This window comes from Perna viridis, chromosome 2, assembly GCF_037379345.1.
Source record: "Perna viridis isolate PV_CMFRI_1.1 ecotype Kerala chromosome 2, ASM3737934v1, whole genome shotgun sequence".
Lineage (NCBI taxonomy): Eukaryota > Metazoa > Mollusca > Bivalvia > Mytilida > Mytilidae > Perna > Perna viridis.
In genome coordinates this window covers 64,634,408-64,647,888 of record NC_142446.1, presented here as the reverse complement: position 1 = coordinate 64,647,888, position 13,481 = coordinate 64,634,408, and the positions used below count along the sequence as shown (strand labels likewise).

Below are 13,481 nucleotides of genomic sequence, written 5' to 3'. Positions count from 1 at the left end.
ACCTTTTTGAACTGATTTTAGGTATGTTTAATTGTGTAATATTTTTCCATCCTGGCAAGTTTTGAAAAGGGAGGGTTATGATCACGCCAAAGCACTTTAATTCCGCTACATTTAATTGCACCTGCTCCAAGTCATGAATTTCTGGCTTCTTTATCTCTTGCTTCGTTTTACCTTTAGTTTACATCATATTGCTGAAGTATACAGAGCATACAGAGGCAAATACTAGACTGTACCTGTATATCATACTGTTTTGGGGCCAGCTGCAACCTACCCTGTGGTTTGAGGATTTTAATAAGTGTATTTTTAAAATGTATTTGCACAAATTCAAACCTGAATACAAGAAGAAGAATATTAAAGTTCTTCCAAACTGGTCAATACCTGGGACATTTATTATTCTATTGTATTTTAAATCTTCAAAAGATATATTTCAATAAAATGATATCCACATGGATATTCACTGCTTAGGAATATCTTTTTATAAGCTATATACCTGTGTGAATGTACAGAATACATGTAAAGAAACATTTTTTTTTAATTCAATCTACAATTTCTAAATTCTAAAGATATACACACATACTGACAATAATAAATATGCCCCTGAGCATAAAACAATATATTTCTAACTTCTGGATATAAATTTGATATTAATATTTTTTTTATATTTTGGAAAACCATCCCAATATTATGTTACAATAAGGAAATTACAACACAAATTATTACCTTTGCAATATTTTACAAAATCATATCATGATAAGTTCAACACAATTGTAACGAGAATCGATATGGTGAATATGTCAGAGACAACAACACCATTGGGATGAAAAATGTCAGTTTAAGGCCACCAACAGGTCTTTAATGAACTATGAGCAAATCATAATGCCACAGGGCAGGCAGCAACAGGCCCCAAAACAAAAGAAAGTGAAAATGAAACAAGACATTTAGAGGCCAGAAATTCCCAACTTGTGAAAGGCTAAAAAATGCAACAGGGTAAAAGTAATAAGATGTGACCACAACCCTCCCCTTTTTTAATCAGGCCAATGAGGAAAAAAAAACATTCCACAATTAAACCCATTCTATAAATATAACATTGACGATACTGACAAGTTTGAAGGATCTTTGAAGAAGATACCACATGATGGATGATGCCCACAAAATTCACATGAATGATCACACACTCAAATCTTGTGTAAAATAATTTAAACCTAATGATCTTACCAAGGAAATTAAAAATCTATCATTTCTGGTGATGACAAAAACATATCCAGATTTTTTTATTATACAATAATAATGTATTTTACCAACATCCAAAGCGAGTTGTTCAAATGCAAATGACTTATAAAACCAATCTGGTGATCCAGTTCCCAATTAAAAATTTATCTTGTCCTTTTAACACTTTCCAATTTCATGTAAGAAAGTTTTCCTCCTTTTTTGCCAATTCTTTACTTCAACTATATATCAATATATCTATTGTTCATTTCCAGCAAAAGAGTAATTTATATCAAGCCCATCACAAGGAAAATCTGTTTTTTTATGATTACGCTTGGTCAGATATTAATCTGATCCATGCAGAAAACAGGCAGAGAAAATTCCTTTAAATTTCATGTATTTATATCTTGTTAAAAGAACTATTAAAATACATGTTTGTTTCAGAAAGAAAAAAAAACAAATTTTAAATATGACAAAAGATTTTTAATTTCTCTTCACTTGAAATCAGATGGCATAATCACCACAAACAATCTTTTCTGAAAAGTTTTTATAACGCAATGCTACACCCGCGTTAACGCGATATCGTTAACATGGTACATACCGCTAACACGGTTGAACAAAAACAACACAAACCTGAACATGTTGTCAGAAAATGGTACGTTTCTGCTATTTATTCATCACTTTTTAGGATAATTAATACCCCTTTGACCTCGCATAGGAATGCTTATTTGATCGTACATGTAGCAACGGATCGATTCAGTAACTTGCGAAAAACGACGTTTCAAACTAGGTACACCCCAAAAAAGACGTATTTTTTTTCCGTATATTTCCATCGAGTGTGGAAGGGGAAGGAAGGTTATGACAAATCAACGCCTTTAATATATTTAAAAACCATTTTACAACATTCCCTTAAAATGTCAGCATCCAGATTTCACGGATAAGGACAGTAATGGTACTCTTTTGAAACGTGGTGTTATGAAAGCATGTGGTCAACCCGGGTGATGCTAAAACACACAAAAGTTATAATGGTTATTAAAGTGCTACCAAGTGATCCTTGAATACCATTAAACATTCAAAATTCTAGTCAACTAAAAAACATTACATTTTTAGCATCACAAAAATTTGAAGTTTTAGTCAGGAAAAAAATAAATCTTTTTTTCCAACCCAGTGATTTTAAGAATTATCATTATGACCATGTAATTGATCAAATTATAGTAAATGAATGATGCAAGCTCCAACTCAATTGAATGGCGAAATTAACAATTACAATGCAAAACAGAATGAATTGTGTAATAGACTTCATTTTGTGGCTTTCTTTGGTGAAATCTTTTCCTTGGTTTGTGACGGCTTTCTCTTTCTCGTTTTCTTTGTGTTGAAAAATTCTTTTGCCAACAAAAGTTCATTTTTCAACTCAGCTGACATAGGTTTTGAAGAGTCAAATTCAAAATTACAGATTACTGAACTAGAATGTACCTGAAATGAAAAAAAAATAAAGAAAATGAACTCTGTGCAAATATGTTTTTTGGTTATACCCGTGCCAAACAAATAAAATTATTTCTTCTTTGCAAGGTAAAATAATAAAAGGATAATTAATTGGAAAGAGTGATTGACCAAAATATGATCACAAGTGACAAAGAACATCTAGATTTAACGAATGTGCACAAGTTCAATCTAAGTGTGTTCTTGGCACAAGTGATCATCTTAACCAATTAATTAACCTATTTATTACACAGATATCCACCATTATTCATAGCAATTTTCAACATAAGTTTTCAATTTGTGAAGGCGGATTGATATCATGTCGTGACATTTAGTGATGTTTTGGCAGGAGAAAGTCCGAGAGTGAAATTACCGAATTTATTTGACAGTGTGAAATATTGACTCCACTACAAAGGGACCATTAGGTAAATCACTGCTATTAAATCTTCTATCTTATCCCTGTGAAACATTAAAAAAATCCATACAACAGTTTTAAATAGAAGAGTTAAAAACACATAATTCATTACGTGGTCAAGGGGTGTATACCTGGAGTAGGCCTTACCTTTTTGATGGAAAATTCAGTTAATTCTTTGCCATATAATCCATTTTTTGAGACCAGAAGTGTTGTCCAATTTATGAAAATTCTTTCGTCAATGATGGAAGTGACAAGCACTACAACTATCACTGACTATTTTGATCATGGTGTATATTCCTAGGAGGGTTTACCCTTTCAATAGAATTTTTTTTTTTAATTTCATTTAATAATATTTCAAAGAAATGGTTTGGCACACCCCTTTCTCTAAAAATGCAAGTGTATGTGGATTAGCCATTAAACAGATAGCAACAGTGATAACAATATGTCTAAAAAAATTTTGGTATGTTGGGCATGAGTTTATCTAGCAGATAGTCTGTCTAAAACAACTGCATCAACTTGCAACTACTTTGATTGTGATTGGTCTATTACTTGAATTTTGACCATAATATTTTAGATCAGCCTATAGTCAAAGACCATGATTTTCTACACTTTATACATGTATGTGGAGCTTTTTATAATCAATTAGAAGCAAATTATATTGTGTAATTAAGTGCAGCCTATACTAGAACAGTCATGGAATTTAAAGATTAATACTTGCTAAATGCTTATTTAAATTCAAATTTTCAAGTAGGAATCATTTCCCCTTGCTTAGGGAGGTAGACCTAGGGCCACATCAAGTTAGTTTGTAGGTTCCCATCCCCTTCCACCCCTACTCAAAAGGGCCTGTCCCAAAATTTTTTATTCTTGATTTCTTTACGGTTGTTCAAATTTCCGGATTTCTTTTTATGTCCATAACCGTCAAAATTCTTCTTATACACAATATGATAGACTTCCGGTAAAAAAAATGAGTAACGTGGTGTATCAAAATATTGTGATATTTTTTGGCAAATCTCAGGATGGTTTTCGTTGTTAGCTGCATTATAAGGGGAATTAAAGAAATAAAGCCATAGTATAGCACAAACATCTGAAAGTACACATTTCCAGGATTTCTTTAACAAATTTTTCAGAGAGAATGTTGATTAGAAAGGCCCACAGACTATGATGAGAACAACTCGAGAATAACAGACAGATATTGACCCCTCCCTGCAAATACACGATGTCATCTGCCTCGGAAATTACGACGAATATCCAATCAACAGTTAGCCTCAATGTACAAGTAAAAAATCAAATACAGACATACTTTTTTTAGTTGCTACAAATTAACTTGATGTAGTCTAAGGGAAATAACCTGAAATCAGTGATATATTTGTATCAAATTCAAAAGCCTCTCAAGCTTTCATTTGAAGCAGAATGTAATCAGTCCAAGTTATTTTGATGCTTCCATGAGATTGATATAAAATTCTGAATACAAATATTCCAATGATTTATAAGAGTTGTGTCCCTTTTCCTAGGTCTATCTCCATAAATTTGCTTTCAGAATTCTATATCAGTTTAATTCAATTCAGTTCAGAAATAACCCCAAAAAATAGCAAGTTTATATTTTCACTACTTGCTAAATTTAAATAGAGGAAGAATGTCTTAAATTCAATCCCTGAAATGATGCCAAATAGAGAGAATCTGTAGCAGTAATCACCTCTGTGTGGAGAATAAACGAAGACTTGTTATGTGGATATTATTAGTTTCTTAACCTTTGACGTGCTGTGCCCGAACCTATTTGGGATTAGCCATGGTTCTGACAGTGTAAATCTTAGTTCAGGAAAGCACAATTTGTGTCCACCTGCAAGCAACGTGATTGTGCTTTTAAAATGAGGCTGCCTGATATAGAGTTTGTTAAAATAAAAATGACTTAAGAGATTAAAAAAGAGGTCATGAGTTTCCGCTTCCAAAAAAAAAGTGAGATTTTTAAGGGAGTAGGGTTAATTTCTCGGCCCCTCGCTAGAGCAGAATTAATCTATAGTACCCTATTTCACCTGGAATCTAAATAAGTATGGTGTCTGTCACCATCATTTCTATGTCGACACCTTACATTGACTACTTCCAGTTTTAGGCCAAACAGAGGCCAAAAGTTGAAAAAAAATAAATCCTTATTTGGACAAAAATTACCATTTTTGAGTGACGACCAATTTTAACGTGAAATCTAGAATTTTTTCAGAGATACTCAGCACAACAATGGTCAATATGAAGAAAGGGAATTTTGAAGGTTTTTGACATGCATGTATTGCCTCTTGCTATTTAAAAACTTAGGTTCTTGATGGGTTACATAATCCCTTGGTACAGAGAAATATACAATGTAATTAAGTCTCAGTCTCTGTAAGAATCAGGCAGCGGGTGATGAATGGTATAAAAGAAAAACCAACCATTTTGGAAGTTAAATTTGACTATTTACACCATAATGGAGGAAAAAAGACAACAGACAAGATTTTCCACATCACTTCGGTAAATTAAGTTACAATTCTGGAAATGAACATTTCAAGGGCAGATAACTCTGTCATAAACAATCTATTTAAAAATACTTTAGCAAATCTAATGATGTAGACATCAAATAATGACCTTTTAAATAGTGAAATCATCTCTGAATGAAATGACATTGTTATTGTCAGATCAACAGGTTTTCGACATACAAGTTTCTGATTTTTCCCATTTTGCCTGATTCTTACAAAGACTTACACTTAACAAACTTACAGGCTCCTGCTTCTTTCTTATTTCAAACACTGTATCTTTCCCTAAATGTCCTACAAATAAAAAAAAATAATAATAAAAATATGGTAGCAAGGGTAGCAATCTCATATAGAAAATGCAGTGAAATTTCATAACAAATCAAGCATGCTAAGAACTGCTTACAACATATACAGCCAAAAATTACAGTTAGGATTTTTGTGTGAAACCTTTCTCTATTATTCCTTTACTGATAAATCACTAAGTCCCACAATACAATAATCACTAACTCCCACAATACAGTAATCACTATGTCCCATGACACAGTAATCACTATGTCCCATGACACAGCAATCACTAAGTCCCACAATACAGTAATCACTAACTCCCACAATACAGTAATCACTATGTCCCACAACACAGTAATCACTAAGTCCCAGGACACAGTACATTGATTTATACTGCAATCATTCTATTTGAGCAACCAAAATGCATTAACAGTATATTTATTTATGGCATATGGTCAGTGACAGTATATAACACTTTGGCTGCGCCTACTTTCCTACCCAAGCATGAACTACTTGTTTATCGTAGTGTCACTTTAGGGGGCAACTTGTGGTAAATAAATTTAATAAACATGTCATATAAGCATTAAACTTGATTGCAGCATAAAGACAATAACAGTATATTGACTAGAAATAAACATGAGTCAGTTATTTGTAAATAATTAGCACTATATGTCGCACTCAAACTGATCGCAAATGGATTAAAAAAATTTACACCTGTCTACGTTATCTATATTATTCTGCCCATATGGGAGGCGCCACACAGGGAACACATTATAGAATTCAGCAGAGCCTAGCAGTTACGGTTTCTTCACCTCTGTCCTCATCCTTTTATTCCTATTATGTGAAGTCAAGACACTATTATTGTCTATATCAACAAACAGAATGGCTAACACTTCTATCAATTATATATTTTAAAAGCCAATAGTTGATAATTGAATCAAATTCAGAAGAAGGGACAGAATGTCTGACAGTTGGAATATAATTTTTTTTTTTGTACCCTTGAAAACTGATACCAACAAATATGTCTACATGACAAAATTTGTGAAAATTAGGAACCGCACAAATTAATACAGTTACAGTATACAAATAGTAAATATCTATAAATTGGCTTCAATTTTCATTATATTCTTTTTAAAAATTTAGAAAATCCATCAAAATCATAATGTGGTACTTTTATTTTCATAGCCATTTGGAAATATGGTAAAATACTGCCTTCATATACAACAGATTTATTTGTAAAAAAATCAGTTTTAGTGTATTTTTTAAAAAGAAAGAAAATGCATAGAGAATTATTTAATTAGTATATTACAATCCAATAATACATGTCCAACCACAGTACTTGATATCCTTTATTGATCTGTTCTAAAAATGTTCTCCTGTTTTTACAATTCTTTTTTAAACCTAGTTAGTTCCATACCTTTAAACCAGTTGACCGTGTACTGTGTTGTTTCCTTCATTTTAAAACTATCCACCACTTTACCCAAGAAAACTTTCTCTTCAGCATCATGTTCTTCACTCATTTTGGCCAACAAACATTTTCCTGTTTCATTCATAGAGAAAATACTTAGATACTAAATTAATGCCTACAAGTTTCAATTGAAAATTTGCAGCTTTTTCCGCATGTGTACGATTTTCTATATACAATATATATCATGCATATATGATATTTCAAAGAGTATATTTTTCACTTTTCAGCAATGTATGTAAACACAGAGTGGAAATTTCCTTTTTTGTCGGGAACAAAATGTTTGTAGCTTGCCAAACAAATGCACACAACAAACAGTATTAAATACATTCGCAGAAGTCAGCAATCATATTAGAATGGAGGTAACTGTATTGTGTTAGAAGATTTGATATTACCAATCGTGAATTAATTATCAAAAATAATAATTTCTACTTCCGTGGACCACGAATAGTAAAATAAATGAGTAAATCAAATCATATTGATACTTCACAACTCCTCCTAACTTCCAAATACAACACATTTATCTTGTGTATATTCATGGTGCATGAAATGTGGAATGCAAGGTATGAACAGTAACTGGTATTTTGCAAATTTCCAGTTGGACCACAATATTTCATCAAAAGAAAAATTTGTCTTGAATGCAAATTGTAAACAAGATGTTGAATGCTACAAAGTTGTACAATAAACAGGGATTAGATAAGTGAGGAATATCCTTGAAAATGCTACATTAGTGAAAGTTTTATTGAATCAATTTACATATTTTTTAAAAAAAACATGCACATCACTATAGAAGTCTATGGGGAAAATTAATGCAAGACTGATACCAATATACGTCAAGTCTCAGTTACTCAAACACATCACTTCCTGTTTTCCTGCTCTGAGTATTGACTTTTGACTAACCATTATTAGTCTCTGAAGAGTATGTCATTCACAAAATGACCCTTTAAGTTTTGGAGAAAGATTATCATGTGGTCCATTACCAATTAATGAGCACTTTGTCTGAGCAGTATTCTTTTTATGCAATTTTTATTCTTCATTTGAAAATATGGTCCCCTTTGTTTAAATTCTTTGCCTTTAAATTACCTGTTTCAATACTGGTAGCCTTTATTTCTACAAGTTTAAGCTTTGGTGGAAGACAAGCTGAACTTTCAGACTTATCTGACCTGTAAAAATATATGATAAAAAATAACACGTGGAACTTGAAAATCTATATTTACCATAACATATTCTTCCTTTTAAAGATTTTTCTATAAAAAAAAATAAGCTTTCTGGCCAAGGATCAACATATATACATGTATGGGGTTTGAAAGTCTCGTCATGTGACTCCATGGTTTCATGAAAATGGGCCCTAGGCTGCCTTTCATATGCATTGAGAGTTGTCGGTTTCAGAGCATTTGGTTCAGTATATAAAAGAAAAACATATTTTCTTTAAAAATACCAATAAAAATAACAAATGTTTATTTCCACATGATGAAAGTGTTAAGAAAAACATAAAATAGAAGATTTTGCATTGTAATACAGTGTTTCTAAATACTGGAAGTGAACAATAAAATGCAGACCAGTCCTCAGATTTCAATACGTTCTACATCAAAAATTTCGGTAAAGGAAAATGAACGTAACTTTCAGACCGTGTACATGTATGCAGTGAAATCTGTCTAAAATGAACACCTTATGGACTGAAATAATTGTTATGTTAAGGCTTGGTTTAGAAATGTCTCACTGTAACATATGCTGTATTAAATTATTTAATGATTGTTTTTAATTTTTGACCAGCTTTTGCAAAATAACCAACTTTGGGGCAGTTTACACTTCATGAACCTCATATTCAATTAATTGTAGATGTTTTTCCTCGTTCATCTAGCGTGCATTTAAACACACACTATAAGCATTCATTTATCATGCATTTAAAGAACGATAGATGAATGAGAAAAATATTTACAACCAATGAAAAAAAAATATATTTAAAGATATTTTAAGATAAAAGATATTTTTTATAGAAATAATACAAAAAAGTAAAAGTAAAGGTATAAGAATAGCTGAATATTTTGTCTTTTTAAACAAATGCAACACACTCAGCAAAACACCCAATAAATAATGCACAAACACTAAAATGGGAAACATAAACATTATAAGGAGTGCGCCCCTTGCAGAGAAAGGACAAGAAATCTTAATCAAAGAAACCCATCACTACTCATAGTGTTTAAACAAAATCAACCTACTCGCTATCATAAGGATCAGTGGTCCCTGATGCTGTAGAATCTACTGATTTCCTGTGCTGTGATATTTTACTACCAGGACCAGAGTCTTTTTTACTATCACTTTCAGTTTTGTCACAATTTTTCTTATTATCTTCACATGATGATCTATGACTAGTAACTGACTGTGGGATTGATGAGGTCGATGTTGATGATGAATGTGTGGATGTCTTTGGCTTCTTGAATGATTTTTCTGAAGAAAAAAGAATACTAACTTAGAATATCAAATCAATAGATTAAAAATTTCAAACAATATTAAAAACTGTGATATAAAAACTGAACAACAAATACATGTACAACTCAAATGAAAAACAAACAAAACAAAGAGTGAGCTCACTGAATGATACCCCCAGTAGGTAAGATGTACAATTTAAAACACTAATGATGACCAACGAATCTTGCTTCAAGCACGACAACAAACACTTCTATTGAACTTGGATATATAATTTCATCAAGTTCCAGTGAATGGTATACCAAGAATTATGCTTCAGTGTTTTCTATATACCCCCAAACTTTGTTTGCAGAGGGTATTAAAACACCTTCTAGACCCATTTCCATCCTCATTCATCTATCTGAAATCATGAACTAAATAATGGTTCCAATTTAAATATAGAATTTAATATTATTCAATTATGCAACAATTCACTGTGGTATACAGACATTGCATGTTTGCCGTGTGCCACGAACAGAATGTTCACCAGAGCTTTAAGGCTTTTTAAGGATTTTGAAATTTTAATAAGAAAAAGAAGGTTTGTGCCAAAAATAAGAAAATAAGATCCTGCTTGAAAGCATGCATGATTAAGTTTGGTCTTATTCATATTTTAAGCACTAACATGGCTATTAAAGTCACCATAGCTGTGACTACTTTTTATACAATTTAACAAGAGTCAGGAATATTTATTTTACCTGATGAGGCCCCAAAAAAAAAGTGTGTTTACGGTACCTTGACCGACCCTATCTTCTGACACAACCTTAAACATTTTTATTAGAAATATCATCGGAAAATGAAAAATCCGGAAATTTTGTTCCGTCCACATTAGATTACATCTATTACCAATTCAAATAAACATGGCAATCTCTGAGTCTGGGTCCCATGCCCAGTCTAGTCTCTTACTTTCAAAAAATACACCAATCAAAAGTGTAATAGCTCCATTCAGTGACAGTACAAAGTTTGCGGATATATTTCACAGACACCATGATTTTAATTTGAAAAACAACAACTGTTACATCAAGGCTAAGAATGAAACCTTGATTACTTCGAACCTCACGGCAGGGGAAGATCAAATTTATTTGATATTAGAGAATTCACATAGGGTAAAGTAAAGACACTTAAGATTTTTTTTTTGGCCTGAAAGAAGGAATATTTATACTCCCTGATGAAGTTCCTTGGAAGGAATATTTATACTACCTGATGATGTACTTTGGAAGGAATATTTTACCTGATGATGTACCTTGGAAGGAATATTTATACTATCTGATGATGTACTTTGGAAGGAATATTTTACCTGATGATGTACTATAATGTTTTCTTTTCTCCGCTTTTAATTTTGCTCCTGTTCATATAGAAAGTTATAAAATTATTAGACAAAAAACATCAACTGCTTCCAACAACATGTGTACATGTACATCATGATTCATTCTGAAAATAGCTCATGCAATTTATTTGAAATAATGTTGAAGGGAGTAAATTAGAAGTGATTGAATTAAAATTCATGTAAAAATGATGCTTTTAAGTATGGATATTTACAATTAGAAATGTAGCAGTTAATACACCAGGTAATGATGCAAATTGTTTTTATTGGTATTGAATTCCGCATCCACATGTACATACATGTTTGTTAAATATATTAAAAACACTGCAAGTCAAATTTTCATTTTTGGGGAGTGTACCCTATATTTCTCAAGTCCAACTCACACTACCAACATAAATTAAGATTCTACACCCTTGTTTCCAAGTTCTAAGTTCTTTGATCAAAGAAAAAAAATAGATAGTGCTGACAATTAATGATTCTTTACTTACATGTACGATATTATACTGAGGATTGGATGCGCGGCTAACAAAAGACTCCCCATCAAACCGAAGTAGGTATCAGACTGGCCCGCAGATATTGGTCAGGGAAGTGAATTCAAAGTGAAAGTAGCCTTTCAATTGATTTAAAATTAAAATATGCAATGCAAAAACAAAGAAATGATAACAAAATATTATTTACAGTAACTAGATGTGATATGCCAAATTATTTTTTTTAATAATAGATAACCATTTGCCTATGCTACTTCCCCCTTTCAGCTTTCATCCCTCTTTTTCAATGATTTTACAAACGTAAGAAAAATGTATAAGTATAAAGCTCGGTTGTAGGCTGTGCCAAATTTATATTAGATAGATGTCAGTTTTACCTTTTTTATCTTCATGATCACTATTTTTGGTAGTTTTAGACCACACAACTTTTGTGGCTGAAAAATAATTTAAAAATGAGATCATTTACAATGTAAGTGCATAATAACAAGACACTATGTATGTACATTCTACTGATGTAGTAGCGAGTGAAGTTGCTCTGTGGAGAATCAACAAGAATTTGCTGGTGTTGTCTTACTCAAGATTGAGACAAAAATTCAACAAAACACATGAAACAGGAAACAGAAGTGACCACTATTTTATTGGATCAGTTTAACAGATTGATGTCCGTTCTGATCAATGATTGATTATGGATTTGATCAGGGCCAGGCTTCATAAAAAAAAATTCTTGAATTGAGATTTCCTCAAATCCTTCCTCAAGTCAGATACTGAACAATCATATCACTTGAAATTAAAGATCTGATGACAAACTCAAGGATTTGAGAAAAAACTCAACTCAGATTTTTTATAAAACCGGGCACTGCTCCTGTAGTACAAACACCAGTGGACAATTTCATAAAAAGTTTTAAGTGTAAAATCAGTTTTTAGTCATGACTTCATAATAGAATATTGCATTGTGATGTCATAACTTTCGAACAATTTAAACTTGCGACTTTTTGTGAAATTGACAGCAGCAGACTTCTTTATGCTACTTCATGAAAATTTGTTTTGTTGACAGTATTTCATTAAAATGATCCACAAAATCCTGAACTATGTGTGATTTTAACATACATAAAGGTACCGTAAAGAGATTCACAATTTGTTAAGCATAAATTGCAGTCAAAATTCATAGAAAGTATAGAAAATTTATAAAAATTAAAACCTCTGTGTAAATCAAATTAAGAACCTTATAGCTGCAGCATCTGATAAAGGACCTACCTTCAGCATGAATTGTATCACAGATATTAGCAATGGCATCTAATGAAGGTAGTAGCTTAGAAAATTTTCTATCTGGACGATACTTGTCTTTGTTCTGTAATGACTGAACAGCATTACATTTACATTTCTTCACAACATCTGCAATCCTGAAAAAGAACATATTTTTACTTGTATTAATCTCCAAGTCATAACTAAGTTTGATTATCAAATGGCACTGACAATATTTAAGTGTTTATATAATATTTCTTTTAACATTTATTTACATCATAAAGGGTTTTAGAAGCCAAGAAACTGTGTTACCTACATGTATCAAGTTAAATACATGATATTTTGTCTAATAATGAAAGCCATATTTCAAGGTTTCCCCACTGCCAACAATACCAACCATTTGTTCATCTTGCATTGGAATCCACACCAGAAGCATTCACTTATTGTGAATGTAAGCATAAAGTGTTTTTTTTTCATATTTATGTTGAGCCTTTTGTTTAGTTTTATTTGTAAGTGTTTTGCACATATCTAGAAATAACAGGCATACATGTAGGAAATTTTTGTTTCAATACATGAATTCATTTTACATCCCAGCCTGTAGGTATCCGTGACTAATTTT

At 31.8% G+C, this 13,481-nt stretch overlaps 1 protein-coding gene across 3 annotated transcripts in view; it reads right to left on the bottom strand.

The window, feature by feature from the left end:
* Window positions 1–514: 514 nt before the first annotated feature.
* LOC148626477 (uncharacterized) overlaps window positions 515–13,481 on the bottom strand; it is a 29,109-nt gene continuing 16,142 nt past the window's right edge. For all 3 annotated transcript variants that reach the window (XM_088570514.1, XM_088570516.1, XM_088570515.1), the window contains 8 exons: window positions 12,875–13,020; window positions 11,998–12,054; window positions 11,109–11,156; window positions 9,568–9,796; window positions 8,432–8,511; window positions 7,301–7,423; window positions 5,843–5,892; window positions 515–2,679 (listed from right to left, as the gene is read on the bottom strand). In XM_088570514.1, coding sequence (XP_088426640.1) covers window positions 2,506–2,679; window positions 5,843–5,892; window positions 7,301–7,423; window positions 8,432–8,511; window positions 9,568–9,796; window positions 11,109–11,156; window positions 11,998–12,054; window positions 12,875–13,020 — 907 coding nt within the window. In that variant the 3' untranslated portion in view covers window positions 515–2,505. The remainder of the gene's footprint in view (window positions 2,680–5,842; window positions 5,893–7,300; window positions 7,424–8,431; window positions 8,512–9,567; window positions 9,797–11,108; window positions 11,157–11,997; window positions 12,055–12,874; window positions 13,021–13,481) is intronic.